Here is a 22,349-nt window from a genome sequence, read left to right on the forward strand (position 1 = left end):
AGATTTTGAATAAAATTATATATATATATATTGACGTTACTTATAATTTAAGTTAAAATGTACTTTTGTGTCTCATTTCTTTCTGTTTAAAAGACTCTTAAGTTAAAAGAGAGAAAAACAGGTTATAAACTGTTATATACTTGATTTTTGTAATGTTTTAAACTTAAAGAGTTGAAATATAGAAGTGCATGTTCTCTCATTATATACAATGTTGATAAGAACTAGAACCATTTATATAACTTAGGTAAATTGAAATGCTAGGATGGGGAAAATGTTCGTAAAAACTGTAAGCCTGTAAGCGGCGAAAATGGTCAGCTTTTGCAGAAGCACTTGTTTTATTCTGCTTGGCAGGTTGGAGAGAAATAATTACTATCATCAGAATTTCGTAGAAACATTTAGCTGGAAGGCATGTAATCTCTCTATAGAGACATGTATATGTATAATTATACATGTCCAATTTTAGCCTACTGCAGTGACTAGAAGTGTTTCAGAAAGAATTGTAGAACCGCCCTTACACCAAACTTAACTCACTTTCACGTGTGCATGTTTACAGGAAGTCTCCACACATAAGAAAGGCTACGATCCTGTACTCGTCCGGTTCTATGAAGAAAGCGGAATGACCGAGGCGAAGAAGGATTGTCCGTTGATACAAGAAGCAGCTAAGGAGAGCAGGAAAACAGTTGACCAAGTCATGGTATTATCAAACTTATTTCACGTCTTACATTCCTATTGACAAGATAGCTCTCTAAGGTCGACTACTACATGTATATAGTCGATATTAATTATGGGTGGTTAATAAAAATTGCTGTACATTTCCATAACTCCTCTTCCCCAATCCCCATCTACTATTGGTGGCAATATCAAACAGGATATCTTACATCGATCTAGGCCAACCCCTTTGTCTGTAGCACACACACAAACCGTCTATCCTTAGTCCCTGACCAGGTCTGACAGTATCTTAGGTCAGGTTCCAGTGTCGAGAATAGGAGGGGACATCCTCTGATTTGGTTGTATTGTGTTATCACCAGGTCTGGTCAAAAATGTCAAATATTATTTTCAGTGGTTCGATAGTGCCTGTTCCGCCATACCTGGACTTAACCTTTGACAACTATACCGTGTCTCATACAGAAATTTATTGACAAAAAATGCAGCGACTTTCGTAAGGTAGTCATTTATGTAGACATGCAGACAGATACGTGGGTACAACAAAATTGACCTACGTACAAGACAATAGATGAATCAACTTATTGTCCTTTCAGAACTTCATCGGTAACTACCGTAAGAGTAAAGGCGGCAGTAAGAGGAGACCGCCGCCAGACACGATGGAGAGGAAGAGGAGGATCACGGGATATCACGAGTACTACAGGGAACAGCTACCAAGGAAAAGGGGTGAGTTGAAACGGCAGTTATAATTGTTTACGAAAATGTTTAACTATTACAATAGCAACATTCAGTCGATCATTTTATTATCCTCTCGAATACTTCAGTTGTAGTAAATGGACCGGTAAAAGTTTATCTTCACATGGTGTCTCTCTATATGCATGTATATAATGACCAGACTCGTCAACTCTGCCCTGCTACAAAATGTAACCGAACGCCACATAGTGTCTGCTACAGCACTAGTTACCATGGTGACAGACGTCTGTTTCATGCCATTGATCTGATGTGTTTGGAGAAGAAAAAGACGAAACAGAGCATAAACAATATGTTTTCCTCTTAAGCATAATAATGCTTCCTGTGTCTATATTATGTCAATGAAGTTCACATAATAATTTCATGAATTCTCTTTTCAAATGTTTGCCAAGTTCACCAAAACGTATTTTTCTAGTATTTAACTAACTGCATGTTTTGTGACTGTCTTACCATAGCATACTGTAGGTACATTTTAGATACGGAGTTAGTATCGCTTACGAAAAATATTCGAAACATCAACTTTATGGACATCCACTGAAGTACCGTGTATTGTACTACGTAAACGGTATCTAACACTTCTTCATCTTGCATTTTCCTTCAGCCAACCAAGAATTCTCCCTTGCCGGTGCCAATAGGGAAATCGGTGAGAGCTGGAAGAACCTGACTGACGAGGAAAAGGAGGGATACAACAAAGCAGCAGAGAGGAGAAGGGGCAAAGAGACGAAAGTGAAAACTTGGTCCGAAGTGACGAAAAAGCTGAAACAGCTCGAAAAACTGGTGAGTGTAAGAATACGAACATGTTTCTGGACACTTGAAGGATTTTAAAGAGTAGTCATTCAAAGGAGTTACGTAAAATGCCATAGACATCCTTTGAGTCAAGTTGACAGATGCTTACGATCCATTCCTTTGTTATCCCTTATTTGTATCTGAAAAAGGTATTAGTATGTAGGTTCCACCCAGTAAACGCAGTATTTGTTGATATCATTAACTTCTCAACATATGTACATGGAAAATAGATTAAAATGTCAACAGAATGATGCATTCATCTACTAAAAGTTTGCCCAATATAGAAGAATTGCGTCCAAGCATTATCATTTGGAAAGTACATGTATAAAATACAATTGGAGCTTTGTTGTTACTTTTAGTCCGAGGAGCTTGACGAACTTGGTGTGGAGGCTTTGATGGTTACTCTCTACAATGGAAGGATTCGAGCGTTCGGGTCCCAGAAGGATGTGGTAAAGGACGAGAAGTTCGGGGGCTACATCGAGAATCAGCTGAAAGCAGCAGAACACCAGCGGAAAGCAGCACAATGTGAGCCAGCCATCTTCTACATAGGTCATGAAACATTTAGGCCTGCACATATTAAAACCATTTCATTAATGTGTTAAACGCATAAATACATCAATCTAGCAGGTAATCATGGTAGATGGGCAACACCTGTACATGTCATGTCTCATTAAGTAGACAAACCAGGTAAGGCAGTGTAGTCTAGCGATACCTCTCAGTTCTACATTTGAATTGTGTTACATTACTTTTTATGGGTTCACCACACCACGAAGTGGTGGTGAACCCATATTGCTTTTTCTGATGTTTCTTCTCCTCCTTCTCCTCCTTCTCCTCCTTCTCCTCCTTCTTCTCCTGCCATTTTTTAAATGGATTCAGCTTCTTCATTTTAGGGCCTAAGGTCCTGAAATTTGGTATGGAGGTACAGTGGGCAAATACCCCTAGGCGTTTTTTAAATTTTTGTGATACAGGCTTTTAGAATGGTTTTATTTGAGTTTTTTGGCTGTGTTATAGCAAATGTATTACTGTGTTAGTCTGCCGTGTTTACCACGTCTGGGCATGAGTCATCACAATGGAATGCAGGGCATCAACCAATAGGCATGCAGCTTTCCTCTATACTTCTTGCTGATTGGCTGTTGGGATTTAACTTGATTAACACCTGCACAGAGCATTTCCACCTGCACAGAGCATTTCTTGCTGATTGGCTGTTGGGATTTAACTTGATTAACACCTGCACAGAGCATTTCCATACTGACAGTATGTCTTTATTCAAGTGTTTTGGTAGGTATTTCAAGCTTTTCTGCTCCAGCATTGGAATGCGGGGCATGAACGTTTTTTTTTTATTTTGAAAATCAACAGTTTGCATTATGCAATTAAAAATCCTAACCAATAAAGTAGGGAATAGCTATCCAACTGTTGTTTTAGTTGTATGTTACTTCATATTATAGTTATATCAAAAAATGTAAATCATTGTTTTCCCTTGTGTTTCTCATTCGTTCCCTGCCATGTGGTAAAATGTGGTGAACCCATCGCTGTATTTGCTTCAAAGCAAATATTGGCCTTTCTAGTTTTATCTAAGATCCCTGCCATGCAGGCTTACACGGTTCGGGGGCAGCCATGTCGAAAAAGTTGTAGAATTCAGTTCTATTGCTATCTTGATATACATCTATCTGTACAGGTTTAACAATGGACAGACGCCAAAGGAATTCGGACAGAGAGGGCAGCACAGGAACGACTGGAGAGAGCCATGACGTAACCGGAAGGCCCGGGAGCAGCACCAGTTCAGTCAGTAAGAGAAGGAAGAAGAACAAAGAGGCACAGCAGGGCAACCAGCAACATTCCAGTTCTACTGACTCTTTACCGTCGGTATCTTCAACACCACAAAGTAAGCAGTCCATTTTTTTACATACAAAGTAAGAAATTGGCAGAGCTTCTGTAGATCTATGGTATTGTTCATAGGGATTTTCCAACGCAATTTCTATACACCAATCATTAATAGTCTGCTATCTGCTATAAATCTTGCCTAGTATGTAGTTATAGTTGTGTATTGCTTCATTTCGGCCACTTCCATATGTCATGGAGTAACTTGTCACTATCACTTACATGAATTGAAGCAGTTGGACGTTTCCAATTTTGGTCCTTTTTTTTTAAATATCAATTTGGATTTTACCATGATAAATATTGACTGAGGGAGGGCATACCTTACATATCTTGAACATAGATGTAAATGAAACTATGTATGTAAAAATATTATGGATTCCTTTTCCCGTTGAAGTCACTTGAAAAAATGCGTTTCTCCAGAGACAACAGTCACAACAGAAGGACGTCTACCCAGAACAACTGACATACCACAAAACACAGGGACTCCTGTACATGTGGTATTACCAAACAGAGCAACATCTACTCCTGCCCGACCAAACACAGGGAATCTTGAACTTCTGGCACAGCAGTCAGCAACACTTACAGATCAACTCAACTCTATCCCTGCATCACCACACAACACAGGGACTCCTGTACATCTAGCACCACAAACAACTCCAACAGAATCGCAGACAGGTTTTCACTACTTGTACAGATCCAACATGCCTCTTGAACTTCTGGTACCGCAAACAACTCAAACAACATTTGCTGTTCGTCAAGTGCCTACAGGTGTGGGCAATTTTAATTCGTTTGGACTTCCAGACAGAACAGCATCACTGAGCCTACCTGCTGCCCTGCCAACATTTCAAATGCAAGGTTGGTACCTGTAGTTGGTTTGGAACATCCATACCTTTGTCAGAAGCTGTTTGACAGACTTCTGCCAACATTTTCTTTGTCTCTGCCTTCCTACAACAATTTTGTACATTACCGATATGGCTCTACATATACTGATTGTTGGTAATGGCTGGGACTGGAGGTGTGTTAAGTTTATTTGATATTTACCTTGCCACCTATTGATTCACATTCCACAGCAACGGTCAACGGTATTAGGACCTATTTCATTCAATATTTGAAGTGGAACGGCATTGGTCAATGAAACTTTTTAGTCAGTCCTTGGAATGTTCGTTAATCAACAAATCTATTCCCTGTTAGGAACACCAGCGATGACAACAGGAGGACTCCCACACACGGCACCACAGATCCCCACAGCAGCGAGCTTAGGGTCTTCTGTACTATCCCAGGTGACTCCAACGGTTCGTCAGGCACCTACAGGAGTCGGGATCACAAACGAGCAGTTTACTCCCAGTCCGTTAGTATTTGCAATGCCTCATCATCGCTAGATACAAGCAGATATCTTAATACATGTACAGGCCATTATGGAAGTTCTTGTTCAGTAAATATGTTGTAATATGCTCAATCACATAAATTGCATATACATAACAATGTATTCAAAACCTGGATCAAAGTGTGTATCTAGACAAGACCTTATAAGAGTCCTAAAGAGTGCCATCTTCTATTAAGACGACAGCATTCAGGTGCAGTACACCGGTACCTGACCTCTTTGTCTACTACCTGTGTGACCTCGGGCGCCTGCCTCTGACGTCACTGGTCGCTAGGATACCAGGTCATGGCGGGGGCACGTCGTACGTGTCAGTAGAAAGTGAAAGAGTTTCTGTCGCCTTTTGGGAATTTCCTGCGCCAAAATGGGACTTTTTATACGCGCTAAACTATTGACGCTGTGGCAGAAGTGTTGAAGAAGCCAACTGTTGGAACAGGGTACAGTGGAGAGGGTTTGATTCACTCTGTGGACCAGTTTTGTTGGACACCCTGCCTCGGAACGGAACCATTCAAGCGGCCATGTTGGTATGGACAGAAGTATGACGGACATATTATATTGGTGAACATGAACGACATAACTATGGCTAAACAGACTATTTCAGGACTTAAAGCTCAGTTTGGGAATGATAAGGATGCTTTATTTCTGGATCTGCAGATTGCATAGAAAATAGGTGAGTAACCATGGTGTTGTACGTATGTTTGTAATGTAATGTAAAGTAATGTAATGTAAGTTTATTTATCCAAGTGAAGTAACGTTTGTTGCTTCCAGTAAAGACACAGTAGATCCGCAGTGATTATTTCTTCTTTAGTGTTTTAGATTTGTAACGAGTAATCAACACCAGGAGTGCGAGGTTGCTTTATGACATGTAGGTTCCAACTTTGTGAAGGACCAAATGTTGATTCACAGTAATACATTTTGATATTCTTTTGCCTATTGTACAATACTTTGATCTGCAATAAACTAGATGGCTACACAATGAATTTGTGTACTCCCATATCTTTATCATTTCATGGAAAATTTAGTTAAAAAGGAGACAGCTTTGCCTTTCTACTTGTAAGCAAAGTTAAGAAGTCTAATTAAGCATTTCTTCAGATACTGAAATCTACAAATGCTGTAATGTGCCCAACACATGACCTGGCAGCATTTCATTGTTGAACTGCAATGACAGCCATACTCTTAAGCGTAATACATATCTGTGAATCTTAATCATATACATCAATGTCCTATTTTATGTCATTCTGGAACGTTGTAAACCACTATAAAGACAGCCATGATAGTAATACAATGCAAGCAGCCTATTATTAAATGTCATTGAAGAAAGCCAAGCAGGTGCAATGGCGCCGTACATGTTGTACTCTATTCAGGTAAGTGATCATATAAAATCCAGTAAGACAAAGCAGCAGCAGTAGTTCTTGATTGTCGTTGTTGTTGTTGCCCCCCCCCCACTCGGTGCTGTTGTGTGCCTATAATATCACGTTGTTCTCTCTGTGGTGACGTGATAGTTCTCTACAACACAGGCCACATAGATCTTCAGTCCTGTGTCTTTGGTACCAGCCCGGTCATCACGTCTATCTGTTGTCACACACTCTGAAGGGTTTAAGATAAAACACGACTTAGAAGCAGTATTAACCTGTAAAGTCTTATCTAATGATGTGTGTGGTAAAAGTAATGGAAACAATGGGTCTTAAACTTGAATTACACTAAGTGAAATGGCTTCAAACCATCTGTGTAATGCTTTTAAATTTCACGTCATCAAACAGAACCTCAAGTGCTAAAAATAGTATACATTTTGCCTGTGTCAAAACAAAATGTGTACCTTTGTCGCCTGTTACATGGTAGGTCCGGTTGACACAACCCCAATAGATAGTACGTCCACCATTACTGTGCTCGGGTTCGTCCACTTGTGTGGGAGGGGGTTGAGATTCGTCGTCTGAAATAGAATTCGGTGACATGTTACGTTAACTGTTGGCTTATAACTTCGACATAAACTTAAACATACATTGTTCATGGTTGACATACAGACCTCTCAAAAATGAACGTTTCCCGCTGACTCGCCTCAGTGGTAATTTTACCTGCTGCCTATTGTTAGGCACAAAGGTCTTTATTTACGCCGTAAAGCATTCAGTACCGCTACAGGCTATTCACGTACAACAGTCAGCCGCGGAAGCTATGGCTTGTACCAAGCTTGTCCTCAACTTTTCTCCAGTTCCGCTTATTACCTAATATCTTAGCTTTGGTCGTTATTAGATCAGAGTTACACATTTAAATACAAAGTAGTTTCACATAGTTTGTTAGGGCACTAAATGTTGTGGCAATTATGTATTCTAACACGAATGCACAGTAAGCACTCAGTCATTCAGACTCAAATGAAACATGCCTTATTGAGTATTTACGTACAACAGACAGCCATGGAGGCAATGACTTGTACTTAGCGTGACCAACCTGATGTCAGGCTAGCTTTTCACCTGTTCTGTTTTAGTCATCGTTGTTTTTTTCTCCCAGAGTTACTCTTACACACATAGAGAGTAGTGTTATGGATTTTGTTAAATTCTACGTATTCTTAACACAAATTTGCTGACACCAATTAAGGTCGATGGCCTCAAACTTCTGAGTTCAAAGTTATGATCATACCTACATGTTTCTATGTTACCAAAAATGTGAGACTATTGTAAGCATCGAACGGTTACTGGCTGACTGACTGACTTAATCATAACATGCAATATGTGAAAATACTAGTAGTTCTTCCGATATTATCAAGCTGGCTCTGAAAAAAATAACCATGATACAGAAGCATTTCAGGTGGAATGTTATGTCAGATAGACTCCAGTTTAGTAAGATCATCACAAGTAGAGATGGACCTTACGACGGACGATAAAATTCAATCACTCCTGGGGTTAATTTTAACTGATACTTTGTAGTTCCAAGTGTATTGAAAACAAACTTACCTGTTTTAGGCTTTTGGTTCAGCTTCTTGTAGTTTTTATACATGCCCCAGGCCTGTGTTCCGAGTCGAATGATTCGCATAAAAAACTCATGCTGTCTCCCGGCACAAGCTATCCCCAGTCTTACATGTAGCTTACTAACGTACCGTAATTTTTGTCAGGCGACAGAGTGTTGCACAAGGTGGGCGGAGTTAGTAAAGTCTATCACGCAGGGGTATATGCAATCACATTGTTGTGGTTCCAGGCATTTGGAAAAGGTTTTCAAATACATTTGTCATTAAAGATATTATAAAAACAGTCATAAAATTGAAATTAATGAACAAATCATAATGTGCGTCTCAGGATTAAGTCACTTATATCCATCAAACTTTTAGCCACCCTTCCCGAAGAAAATGGTACGACCGTAGTACGGTCAATAGGTCATTAGAATAGGGGGAAGTCCCTTGAAGTACAAACCCAATCCTCCCAGCATGACTGTTGTACACGAGCCCCAGCCTCAAGCATAGCTCTTGTACACAACTCCACAGGCTCAAACGTAAGCGCGGTGCAAAGATCAGATGTTTACACTCTGGAAGGTTTCACTATGCTGTGCGGCATAATAACATGATGTCATCACCGTGCCCAATGTCAAGTAAGAGAAGTGCAAGACGTGGTGTTTTGGGGCTTGTCATGTTAAATGGTGGTGGAAAGAAGTATGTGGATATATATAGTAAACTTTGTCATCCTCTATTGACTCATAGGTGGCACAATAACTAGGTATAGACGTCAGATACATGACACGTACAAGAGAAATACTAAACGGAAACATCAGATTGTCTCTGACCAGTTATCATTCCAACAAAATGTCCTTTGAAATATCTACAAGGAAATGGTTTGGTTTGAAATAATACGTTAAACTTTGTTTCCCCATTGCTGAGACTAATTCAGGCTAAAATACAGCTATAGGTATCAGATTTTTACTGTTCCAATAGGACATGAGAACTTTTTTTTATCGCACTTGAGAATCTTAAACGTTCGGACGAAACATATTGCCATCATTGAACCTAGCCGCAACAAGAAGGTGAGATTCCCTGCTTGTACAATGTACAAAAGGAACCCTCCAAGTATTGATGTTGTGCAAATGTCAGCCGGCTCATGACGTAGCTATTGTACACATCGAGCATTGTACGGAGTGGATACACAGTACACAGGTTATGTTGACACACTCGGTGGCAATTAAAGAGAATTTTAACTTCGTGGTACAAATATAACCCTCTCAGCGTGGATGTTGTACATGATTCCTGGCCTCTAAAAGTAACAAATCGTAAAAAAACGCACACAACGAACTTGGTCCGGAGAGCAGACACAGTATAAAGGTATATATATATTTCCACACACTCGATGTAAAAGAAGTCACAACTTGTTTAATGGGTCAATATATATATACTTGGTATAACAGGTATTACGTATACCGCCTTTCGGCGTCGTAACACACCAGCTTCTGTATCTGTATAGCCGGTACAACCGCCATTCGGCGTAACACACCAGCTTCTGTATCTGTATAGCCGGCATAACCACCCTTCAGCGTAACACACCACCTTCTGTATCTGTATAGCCGGTACAACCGCCCTTTAGCGTAACGCACCAGCTTCTGTATATCTGTATAGCCGGTACAACCGCCCTTTGTATCTGTATAGCCGGTATAACCGCCCTTCGGCGTAACACACCAGCTTCTGTATCTGTATAGCCAGTACAACCGACCTTCGGCGTAACACACCAGCTTCTGTATCTGTATAGCCGGTATAACCGCCCTTCGGCATAACACCAACTTCGCAGGCACACGGCGTTAGTCATACGATGTGATTTGGTCTACTATTTCCATACAAGATTGTGCGACAAACACAAAATGCTGAACGGTTCACAGCGCCGCGCTACAAAACACCAAATCACAGGGGAAGCCCCTGCATGTACAAACCCAACCCTCCCAGCATGACTGTTGTACATCATTCCCAGGCTCAAAACGTATCTATTGTACACACCTCCGCAGATTTGAGAGTAGGCCCGGTGAAGAGTTGCTAACACAGTTCAAAGGAAAGGTTCACCGTTTAGCCGAGCAGTATGATAGAATGATGTCATCACTGTTGTTTGCCCAATGTCAGGTAAGAGATCGCCCACGTGCATGGCGTGGTGTTTGGGGCTACTGATGTCAACTCTACCTGTCTAGGTAATAACAAACAACTATAGATCCTCTATAACTTGCCATCCTCTATTTCAAGTTCTAAGTTTATTTATTTTACCAGGGAGTACCTCAGATCCGTTGATCTGATTTTCAGGTATCCCTGGGCACACATTAAAAATTACACAAGTTGAAAACAACAATATACAAATAATGTTACAAACATTTACATGTACAAAACACTCATAGTATAGGCACATTTAAATCATTCATTTTGCCAGGTTCAGTCGTACAGTCTGCAGTCCTCTACAGCCTATAACTTCATAGCTCACAAGAACGCCAGGTTCAGGTCACAGTGCGGTCGCACAACGCTGTCTACTGACACTTATGTCTCCCCTAACCCAATATGAAAGACGGGGAAGAAGCCTACGTGCCTGTGTGTACAATTTCTACTTACTGGTTTCAGGAAATAGAGAACCACAAAAACGATACCTTCACCATCTAAGATAAAGCGTTGCTAAAGACAGCAAACAAATGCTGGAAGTATGATAGAGAATCTCACATAAACGCAGACTACATTATATTGAGTAGATTTTGTTCTTCAGTTTCTCTTACTGAAACGTCTCGCCACAGAGTCGCGGTTTGCACCAGGGCAGAGGAAGAAAGGAACCGGAGGAACCGGCGCGTTCAAGGTCAACTACAGCCAGGAGCGGAAACAAACTGGAGTTGAAAATAGTATAAGAAAGTTTTGTAGTATCCCTACTCTTTCCAACAGGATTATGCATTGCCAAAAGTTCTACAATGCCTCGCAAGGTGATACACGACAGCAATGGCTGGACATGTATGTACATGTATGTATGTGTGTATGTATCTCGGGTGTTTCGGCGGAGAAAGCTGCAGCATCCATCCTGTAGCTGTACCTTGGTGTGCCAAGAAATAATAACGAGCATCCTAATATTAACGAGAAAAACTGCAACTGGCAATTGATCATTCACGTAATGATTTATAAGATAGACTGAGATAATAGGACGGAAATTGTACGAAGCTTAAAAACTAATGTAAAAACCTTGTTTGAGTACTTCCTGGATTAAAAGCAGACCAATACAAAGAGATAAACAATCAAAATGTTAGGACGTTTTCAATGTGTGAGTTCTGAGCCTATGCATTACGCAAGGTTAACATTCATCTAAGATATACACGCTCATATTATACATGGTTAGGTGAACAATTATATACGCGATATACACGATATATAAGGTTAACATTCATCTAAGATATACACGATATACACGATATATAAGGTTAACAATGATCTTAGATATACACGTCCCACACTAACCACAGCCAATATACCGGCAAATTGTCCTGAGGTCATTCACCCCGTTACTATCGAGTACGTCATCGCGTGCGCTATGAATCATGGGAAACCTACCGAAGCTTATTTGCCCTTCTTTCCTGCGAACGTAACGGACCTGCTCTGTCTTCACGACGCCGTGAGAACTCACCTGTACGTCTTGTGACGTCAGAACTAACATCCATCGGTTCCTGGAGAGTCGAAGAGCCCCACAGAGACCTTAAAGACTGGGAAAAGGTCGTCAGACTCTCCCAAGACACTTCTGGAAAAGTTCAGGTAAACCCGGAAGTAACAGGTGTGTAACTTTGCACCTGCCAGATGTAGCGGCGCTTAAAGTGCATAAACTAAAGAAACTTTTACCACAGCCCTTTAGCACACAGATAAACTGTTGATGTTGAAGGAATTAGAAAGTATTGACGCTATGTCTGTATGGCTTTGAAATTATCGCTCCTTTGTTGGTACAGTTTGATCTAGTGTTCGGTAACGCTTTAGAGGCCATGCCAGTAATTTATAAATCAGGTATGAGTGCGCTGTAGATGATGCTTCATACCCGTAGCCAGGGGGGGTTCGGAAAATTTTCCGGACCCCCCTAGGAACCTCGCGCCTACGGCGCTCGAGGTCCCCTCAGCCAGTGGGAAGAACCCCCCCCCCTCAAAATCCTGGCTAGTCGGGCATGTGCTCGGTCTGTTATACTACCACAATATTGTTTAGGGAAAGAAATGATATATTTGTAAGCATGTGTTTGCGCTACAGGAAAGCACTAGATCCATCTAGTCTTAGTTACGACAGTGTCACTAGGCAGGTGGTGTGTATCTATCTATAGGGTCAGACCAGGCATGGACGGAAGAGAACAGGAGGACATGGAGGAGAACAAGGAGTCCAGGTCAGAGAAATCCGGGTCTAAAGAGTCAAGTTGGAAGAAAAAGAAGGAAGACGAGGAGGTAGAGTAAAGAATACATAAAGAGTAGTGATTTTACACACCGACAAGCCCCACAGTGCATATGGTGGTGTATATCTATAACAGGCCTTTTCCTCTAGCCTGATGTAGATGGTCCGCCCACCGTAAGTTAACCTCCTTGCGGCAGGACAGCTCGGTAGTCTTTTTTTACATTTATCTGTATATACTTTGATGTGTTTTTTCACGTGTTTGTGTCATGTTATGTGTCTGTATACTATAGGCCGTTGAGTCTGAAATAAACAATAAACAAACATGTGAGCTATACACAAATAGAGGAGATGAATTATATATCTTTTTATATCTTTTTATAACTTTACATTGAGAGACATGAAAGGAAGTGAAATATCAGTATGACGGATAAATGAAGGGATAGGTGTTGAATCTTCTCACATGCCGAGTGTTGTTCTGATTGGCTGAGTGTTGACAGTTGTTTCTCCTGTTCCTGTCTGCCGCCGCTATAGGCGCTGCGGGAGGCTGCAAGGGAAGGAAACACGGACAGAGTAAAGCAGCTGTTAGCGGAGGGAGTCAACCCTAATGCTGCTGGTGGCTTTTTGGTTTGTTGCCATATCTTTCGTAATTTTGCTTCTATATGGTGATGAAACATTTAAGACTGTGCCATGAAAATCAAGAGGCAGGAGGGGCAAACCGAAATATTTCTGTACCATTTTGTAAGATTTGACATTTATCTTCTACATAGCTGTTTATGTGCTGACTACCCTTGGAACTGTCACCATGAGTGCACATTTGTTCTTGCTGTTGTCATGCTGAAGACTATCCGATGTGCTTTACAGCAAGACTCTCCCCCGCACCAGGCAGCCTATAATGCCCTCCATGTGGCCCGGTTTACACTGGGCAAAATAAATCTGTCGGGCGTCAAAACGCGCGGCGGGCTCCAAATCGCCTAGGACACTTTGCGGTTTACACACAGGGGCTGTGGCTCCCGCTGCGTGCCGCTGCTGCGGCGGGCTGTGGCGCGCTACGTCACATGAACCCTGACCCTGCCGCTCCGGTTGTTTGAGTTCTTGTTTCTTCGTTAGAAGTACTTAATTTTATGGACTTGGTTTCGTTCTACCCTTCCTTTTGCATGCTTTTAGCCCGAATCTGCCTCCTTCTTTCTGTTTACACGCATAAAAATGTGTCGTACAGCTTGCGCCGCGACGCCCGACAAATGTATTTTGCCCAGTGCAACGCGGGACCTATGTCAGTTTTACTGACGGCTGGTGCAGATGTGAACGCACAGAACATGGCGGTTGGTACACTGATTGCTGTGATACAAGAACTATCTTTGTGCCATTTTGTAAGATTTGACATTTGCTGTTTAAAATATCACAAACACAAACACTGTTACCAACATTTCATGGGGCACTTTTGTCTGTTCTGGTGCAGATGTGAACGCACGGAACGATAACATAGGTGGACGTCGACTAACTACTTTATATCCGAAACATTTTAATGTCTTATAAAATTTGATATTCATCTTTTACATAACGGTTTACTTGCTAAATTCTGTTAGAATTGTCAACAAAATAACTGCACATTTGTCCGTCCTTTTGTCATGCTGAAGACCATCTGATGTATTTTACAGCAAGACTCTCCCCTGCACCTGGCAGCCGAGAATGGCTACCATGAAACTGTGTCAGTTTTACTGACAGCTGGTGCAGATGTGAACGCACGGGACAAGTGGGTAGGTAGACTGGCTGCTCTGAAACAAGAAAAATATTTCTGTTTCATCTTGTAAGATTTGACACTCATCTTCTCAATCTTCCTACATAGTGGTTTATTTGCTGTCTACAATTTAAACTTGTTGCCAACATGAAGCTGGTATGGATTGGAACGCATGGGACTATACAGCATATTATCAAATGTCGGAATACATCATACATTTTTGGTGTCATAAAGCATGGGTTGCACATACATTATCATGCATATAGTGCCCTGTATATGTACAATTTGGGGTTATTTTCGTTCAACGCTTCACACCGCAGCAAAACGCAACGAATGCGGAAGTAACTACGCCATCGCAAGGCAAAAAGGCCAGGGGTCGATGACCTGATTAAGACACGAAATTGAAAAAAAAAAATATTGTGCAAAAAATGTCAGCAGGACTTAATTTGTAGTGTTACCGTTATTATCCATTATTAGAAACAATCAGTATAGAAGGCAAAGTTATGGAATGGTTTTAAGCGAGCTTGGAGTCACTATGTGATGGAAATATATACATTTACAAAGGGTTGCTATTTGATTATACTGGATGAAGGATGAAAAATTACACTGACAATGCTCCAACAGGAAAACACACCCCTCCACGTCGCAGCTAGATGGGGCCGCCCCAAGTGTGCGGAAATACTGCTGCAGCACGGGGCTGATGCCGGTCTCAGGAACAAGGTCAGTCGGTTCTTCGGCTTCTTTGGTAAATAATTGACCACCAATCCAGAAATACAATATTGGCTTTACTTCTTTTGGGAGTAAAATTTATGATGATGATACTACATACATTACTGTCCGAGGCAAGGAGGAAGCTGTTGTTGGAATATACAAATTACGATGTGTTCTGATATTCCTGCATCGTATCACATAAACACCTACAAACCAATTTCTTTCTAGGCAGGGGTTTTGCTGCTGTACCTACTGTATACTGTGCACTGTATGTTTTAGATGCATAATGTATATTGTCTACTCATTCAGTCGTGTTTATTTCCAATATTTCAACATTCATAAGGCTATAATTGACAGCATGTTTATTCCCAGGTTGGTCGAACGGCGGAGGACATCGCTGCAGATGAGGACACCAGTGACGCTTATCCGTACGACGAATATGACGAAGACCAAATTACTCGTGGTAGAAAGGAAATACTGAAGCTTCTCCGACAACAAAATAATGTGAGTCGCTTACGTGATTCAAAATCATAAAGCATTCTATCTAAAGAATATGATTGAGATGACTGTAAATTTCTTGTCAAACACTTCGGTTCACAAACAACAGCTGATAATATTAAATTACAAGTTGAAGATGATATAAAGTTTTTTTAGTTCCCCTGGTACGCGTGCTAGTATTTGAATGGCTGTATTCTGCTTGGCAGGCTGGAGACATATGCATTATGACTATCATCAGAATTGCGTAGAAACATTTAGCTACAAGCGCAGTTGGAAGGCATGTGATCTATATATAAAGACAGTCATGTATATATATAAATATACATCATGTCTAATTTTAACCTACTGCAATGACTTCAGAAAGAATTTTAGAACCGCCCCAATACCAAACAAAACTCACTTTCACGTGTGCATGTTTACAGGAAGTCTCCACACGTAAGAAAGGCTACGATCCTGTACTCGTCCGGTTCTATGAGGAAAGCGGAATGACAGAGGTGAAGAAGGATTGTCCGTTGATAGAAGAAGCAGCTAAGCAGAGCGGGAAAACTGTAGACCAAGTGAAGGTGTGTCTTTGTGATGACTGGTTGATCCCTTGAGCTTAGTTAGTTGTATCTCACTAAAGGCTAAAACGTTTTGTGCTGATAGAGGAGCTTTAGCTGGAACTCGTAAATTTTCTGTATCAAGAGCCTTATGAAATCGTACTCTGTGCCTCAAATGAATTGTGATTCATCTTTTCGTTGTATCATCCTTGTTAACAGTAATTTGTAATGATTTTTTCAGAACTTCATCGGCAACTATCGTAGGAGTAAGGGCGACAGTAAGCGGAGCCTCCCCACAGACGACATGGGGGCTGAGAACATCACGGGACATCGTGAAGACTTAGGGATGTCGGCAAAAAAGGGTAAGGTGTAACAGAGAACTATTTTATCTGTTGAATACTTGACTCAGTAGATCATTCTATCTCAGACGTCAGCTTTACGTAAGTGCACGAGAAGTAAAGTTATACAATTATAAATGTCTGATAAGATGTTAAAATCTTCTCATCCAGGAGACAGCAGTGTTCCACTCGAAATACAGCTGCGGGGTCCTGGAATGCAGCAGCTGTACTCCCAGGCCTGCCGCCAGGGGGCGCGACCGGTGCACAGCGTGCGCGGGCTCGTGGTTGGTCAGTTCAGATCCGGGAAGACGTGTGTCGTCAGGAGGCTGACGGGAGAGAAGGCTGTGGAGAATGAACCGATCACAGACGGCATCGAGATTTCACCCAGCGTGAAGACCAAGACTTGGCGGAAGGCAAAAGGTCCGAAAACATGTTAATATCTATCACCTGGCACGACATTATAGACCTTGCTACTTAGAGAGTTTGGGCCCATAAGTACGTGTCATGCAATGATACATAATCATTTTGCATCTAAAAAAAGCATATCACAAAACAACAACATGAATACCATGTTTGTTTAACCCTACCTAGATCGGGCTTTTTTTGGGCATGGTGGGACCGGGGGGGGGGGGCTCATTTGACCCCCCCCTCAGAACTCGCGAACGGTATGTCGTATAACCACCAAATTTTTAGAGGATGGTGTACTAGTAAAAATTTATCATATCTACAATTTTTTTGTCGTTTTGACGTAATATGACGTCATTATGACGTCATTAATGTGATTTTATTGGCCAAAACCGTCTAGATAGGTTTCTCCCTGAAACTAAATGGTATACAACATAACTTTACCAAAAGTGTTTAGGGCAGAATATTATGGTGTACTCTTATGTTGCCCATAGCAACACTGGTGACGTCATAAAATGACGTCAGGCATATTTAAGATATCCGCCATCTTGGATCATCAATCTTGAATTTTCAAAAATAGTTTTTTTTCATGATAAGGCCTAAAATACATTGTAAACATACTAAAGACCTTCATTTAGACCTTTTTTTGAAAAAGAAATGGAAGTATTGATTATATTTTAATGAAAATAACCTGTATATACCTGTTCTAATGATATGGTCCGCAATCTTGGATTTTGGCCAATGACGTCATCAAATTAGCATAAATTTTGCATATTTAATGATAAAATTTACATAAAATTATATGGGATGTTATTAATATTAGAAACCATGAGTAACTTGACATAAAAGCTATGAAATTCTATTGAAACAAAAATTACTAAATTTATCAAAAATGCCTGTCAGAAACCCGTTGCCATGGCAAAACAAGAAATCATTATCTTAATCCAATGATACAGAATTGTTGCCAACAATATTCTAGAAAAAGTCACCAAGTTTGGCTGTTTTAGCACTTGCCGTCCAGACGCTAGGTGACATTAAAGTTGGCGCGGGCACTTTTAGCCCCCCCCCCCCCCCGGTCCAAAAATTGCCAAAGGGTTTCAGCTGTAACAACGAATCATACGGTATATGGCATCTATTGCTTACAGAGGAGCCAGACGAATTCAAGGAAACTATGGCAGAACGCTTGGCGGAACAGCAACAAGAACAGTACAAACCACGCACCCGGACATCGTCAGGGGCCCAAGGAGCAGTCAGGAAAAAGTCTACAGGTATCCAATATCACTTTTACATATATCAATATGTACATGTGTGTATTATATACATAGACATAATATACAGATGTACAGGGCGCAAATGTTAACGCACACAGCCAGGACAACGACGGTTAAAAAACTTTTATTTTTTTTTTAAAATTAAAAGCATAAGGTTTTAGTCTTTAATCTAAAATGTATGCACAGAACAAGAGAATTGGCACCTATATATCTTTTTCACGCGTCATCATCTACGTATTGCTAAAGTTTTGTGTCTAGCACACAAAGAGACGAAGGGACAGTGATATCTGACCTTCTCTTCATGTAAGATGCAGAAAAAGCACAGAAAATGACAAGGAAACGGGCGCACCAGGAGAAACAAGCGAAGAACGAGACGCCGACACAAAGTCAACAGACACCAAAACTGGAGGAAGAAGATGAAAAAGAAGGTGAGAAATAGATATTTTCACAAGAAAGAAATGCACATTATAGAAGATTTAGAAAAAAGAACTTGTTGCGTTACGCTAGACCATGCTTTGTTGTAAATGTATGTCTTTGATCCCAAGTTAAAACTATCTGCAAGTGTAGTTATTGGCCTCTAGAGAAAAGATGCAAAAGAATGAATGGCATTAAAATTGTAAGATCGATTGAACAAGACACATCTTCCGTTGCAGGGAGAGACATGCCGGATGATGTCAAAATAAAAGCTCTACAGCGACTTCATAGCGACGTGACGGTTCTGCAGCAAATTCAAGACATTCCGGATGATGTCATAATAAAAGCCAAAGAGCGACTCCAAGGTGGCATGACCGAAGAGCAGCTTGGAACAGCCGAACACCCGCGTCTCTCCCTCTGGGACTTCGGCGGCCAGGCAACTTACTACGGCTCGCACCAGTGCTTCTTCACGTACCGCGGGATCTACATCCTGGTCATGTCATTGCTGCAGAAGCTGTCCGACCCAGTTCCTGATCTGGACTACAAGGCGGCAGCGGACAATCTCGTAACTGGAAGAGGTACGTACTAATATTTTAAATTAACTGTAAACTTACATGGAGACAATGCAGTCGGGTTGAGTGGCAACATCTATGTGAGGACGGTCGACTTCAAAGCTTGAACCTGGTAATTGAAAAGAACTTTTAAAAATCACATAAACGTAATACCATGTAACTTTGAAAAGCTGAAATGATAAGGCAAAGATAATTGCGTACACAAAAATGATAAGACGTCTCTACTTGTCCAGACTACTTGGACCACTGGCTGAACTCAGTCCGCACACACACCCTGGTGCACGGGCGGGAGCAGACAGGAGAGCCGCGTGTTGTTTTGGTCCTCACACACAAGGACAGGGTCGATGAGGTATGGGGAATGTTTTCTTGTCTACGAATGGTCTTAGCTTGTCTTTGCCCTAAAACGTGTAGTTAATATCCTTGGCTGCAAGGTTCAGCCATGGGTTGTTTTCTCAGATTTATAAACAGTACTTTAAGGTCCGTATTTGTATTCTGAATTTCAGTCGGACATTGAGGAGTACAAGAAAGACATACGTGATCACATCAGTGGTAAGGCCGCCGGTAAACACGTCTTACCAAAGATATTTGTCATCGACAACTTCAACGAGGACAACAGCGACATTGACGAGCTCCGAGAATACCTCCGTGAGGTGGCGAAGGGTCTGTGGTTCATGGGCCAGGAGGTGCCGATGACTTGGCTTCATCTAAAGTCCAAACTGATGGACAAGAGGAGAGAGGACGACCCATTCTGCCGTTTCCAAGATGTCATCGATCTGGCCCGGAGTGATGACGTGGGCATCACGGACGACAGCCATGTTGCCGACATTTTGACCTTCCTACACGACCTTGGTGACATCATCTTCATCAACGAACCCGTTCTCCGTGATCACGTGGCCCTTCGACCCCAGGTGATGATTGACGTCTTCAAGACCATCATCACCGTCCCGGAGTACCAACAGGACAGGAACACGGATGGGGAGGTTGCCGAGATGTGGAGGAGGCTGGAGACGGAAGGCATCCTCAGTGACAGGCTGTTGACAATCATCTGGACCAAAGCAGATCAGAAGATGCAGAAACCCTTCCTACTGCGGCACAAGCCTTTCCTGAAGCGACTGATGGAAAAGTACTATCTCCTCTGCAACGCCACGCCGATCGGTGGGTTTGATGACACTTCGTGTGATCCTGAGAAAGAAGAGATCTACTTCGTACCGTCTCTCCTGGCCACAAAGCCTGACGACAGCACCTTGTATCCTGGGCACATGAGGAGATACCAGCATCCTCTGTATGTCGTATTTGACAATATGTTCCTCCCAAGTGGCATGTTCTATCGTCTACAAGCCATTTGTGTGCGCAGGTTCGGTCTTCAAGAGTCCCACGTGTTAGCCGGCTGCGGCCGCTTCCCTACCGACGATGTAAAGCAACAGTTCGTGGTAACCAAAGTGAAGCACTACCTGAAGGTGGAGCTTCTGTCGGCTGAAGACCAGGCAGTGTTCACACAAGCCCTTCCTGTTAGAAAGTTCCTCAGCAGTTGTCTCTTTGAGATCAAGGAGAAGTGGATCCCGTCCATCCAGTATGACTGGTGCTTTGGGGATGAGTCAGAAAAAGAAACCGGAAAACCAGTATTCTACCCAATGTGTGACATCGAACAAGAAACGGCAACGGGATCCAGTCGGTGAGACCGGTTATATTTTCAATTTTTCAGTGAATCAAACCATTTCATTTGATAAGCACAGCATTCTTTTTGCACGTTTATTGAAAAATACACAAGGTATTTACATGCCTTGTATGTCCGTAACATTGCACCGTCAGTACGCCATGTGTGACTGATAGTTTTTATCTCAGTTTTCCAGAAGACTTCATCAATGTCTGGATACGTGGCAGAAGTGATACGACAATGTCCTGTGCAGGTAAAAACATTCAGATGTCTGATTTTGTCTAGCTCATCTTCTTGAAATAGTGTTTTAAAACGTTACTGATGAAAACCTGTTGTACATGTAGAGAACTCAGGTGGTTCCGGACCCGTGATGATAGAGCCCACGCTGAACCCAGACGCAGTCCACACGATCGGCCCTGTCCTGGACTGTATGGAGACCTGCAGAGGGCTGAGTCTGGCGGAGTGCGATCGGATCAGACACGAGCTAACATCCGTCAGCAGGTTTAAAGAGTTGGTTGCCACCGTCAACCGGGCCGGAGACATGTGCCGTCGCTTGCTGGGAGCGTCCGTGGAAGTTTGTCTGCCTGAGAGAGCACCCATGTTCCCCAGGGAAGAGAGAGGTACATCTTCCCTGGCTGTAGTTTGAAGCCTCTGATTTATCTTCCTCCTCCCGTGTTGCTTTGTCCTGTTTAATAGTTTGTCTAACACTTTGTTCATACATTAGAATATTAATGTTCACATTTATTCCCAGGGAACGAAATTGTTCTCCTACACACCGGAGACTACAATGACAAGCTGGTGCAGCCACTGTTGAAACAGGCAGTCCAATCGTCCAACAGGTACGGTGTAACATTGTCTGAAGACGTCATCGAACCAGGAGAAATCATCACAGACAAACTCTTGCACCATCTTCTCGAACGGAACGTCAGAATGGTCGTACCGATCATCACACCGCAGACTCTCCACAGCAGACACTGGTCCACGCTCGGGTACGAATTCTGCGTAGAGAACAAGAACCTGGTCTTTCCGGTCTTCGTGTACCCTGAAGGAACCAGAGAGCGTTTCCTAGAGGTGCTCGGCAGGCGCTGTGCGGGGATGTTGGATATGGCATCAACAGAAGTACCAATGGCTGAAGAACCACTGTCCAGTACCAAAATCAGTCTCACTGCTGCACAAATCCTGAGGAAGGTGCGTTTATATTGGTAGTCATGATCATTGTGCATGACACTGTTCTTGAAAGTCTACTTTGTTTTCAGACAGAATGACTAACGCAGTATTGTTTCTACAGGTGTCGTCTTCTGTTGTGCTGTACACACGCCAGATCACAGCTGCAGGCTGCACGGTTGTGGAGGATGGTGTCACTATCTTCTTTCCGAAAGGATGTGTGAAGAAGAAAAGGTTCATGTCTCTGGAGGTAA

At 42.0% G+C, this 22,349-nt stretch overlaps 2 protein-coding genes across 2 annotated transcripts in view; both read left to right on the forward strand.

Annotated features, from left to right (window-relative positions):
* LOC109477944 overlaps window positions 1-6,375 on the forward strand; it is a 54,064-nt gene extending 47,689 nt beyond the window's left edge. Inside the window, exons 2-7 of the mRNA XM_019779405.1 lie at window positions 1,260-1,389; window positions 2,015-2,190; window positions 2,559-2,724; window positions 3,875-4,081; window positions 4,498-4,932; window positions 5,269-6,375. Of these exons, the coding sequence (XP_019634964.1) occupies window positions 1,260-1,389; window positions 2,015-2,190; window positions 2,559-2,724; window positions 3,875-4,081; window positions 4,498-4,932; window positions 5,269-5,456 (1,302 nt within the window). The 3' untranslated portion in view covers window positions 5,457-6,375. The remainder of the gene's footprint in view (window positions 1-1,259; window positions 1,390-2,014; window positions 2,191-2,558; window positions 2,725-3,874; window positions 4,082-4,497; window positions 4,933-5,268) is intronic.
* LOC109477943 overlaps window positions 1-22,345 on the forward strand; it is a gene marked incomplete at its 3' end in the record, with an annotated part of 45,062 nt that extends 22,717 nt beyond the window's left edge. Inside the window, exons 3-14 of the mRNA XM_019779404.1 lie at window positions 16,161-16,301; window positions 16,519-16,639; window positions 16,787-17,035; window positions 18,166-18,288; window positions 18,600-18,719; window positions 18,945-19,283; window positions 19,511-19,626; window positions 19,781-20,949; window positions 21,120-21,184; window positions 21,276-21,551; window positions 21,683-22,119; window positions 22,220-22,345. Coding sequence (XP_019634963.1) covers window positions 16,224-16,301; window positions 16,519-16,639; window positions 16,787-17,035; window positions 18,166-18,288; window positions 18,600-18,719; window positions 18,945-19,283; window positions 19,511-19,626; window positions 19,781-20,949; window positions 21,120-21,184; window positions 21,276-21,551; window positions 21,683-22,119; window positions 22,220-22,345 — 3,219 coding nt within the window. The remainder of the gene's footprint in view (window positions 1-16,160; window positions 16,302-16,518; window positions 16,640-16,786; window positions 17,036-18,165; window positions 18,289-18,599; window positions 18,720-18,944; window positions 19,284-19,510; window positions 19,627-19,780; window positions 20,950-21,119; window positions 21,185-21,275; window positions 21,552-21,682; window positions 22,120-22,219) is intronic.
* Window positions 22,346-22,349: the final 4 nt, after the last annotated feature.

The sequence above is a fragment of the Branchiostoma belcheri genome, unplaced genomic scaffold (genome assembly GCF_001625305.1).
Source record: "Branchiostoma belcheri isolate BF01 breed outbred unplaced genomic scaffold, Haploidv18h27 scaffold414, whole genome shotgun sequence".
Classification (NCBI taxonomy): Eukaryota; Metazoa; Chordata; class Leptocardii; order Amphioxiformes; family Branchiostomatidae; genus Branchiostoma; species Branchiostoma belcheri.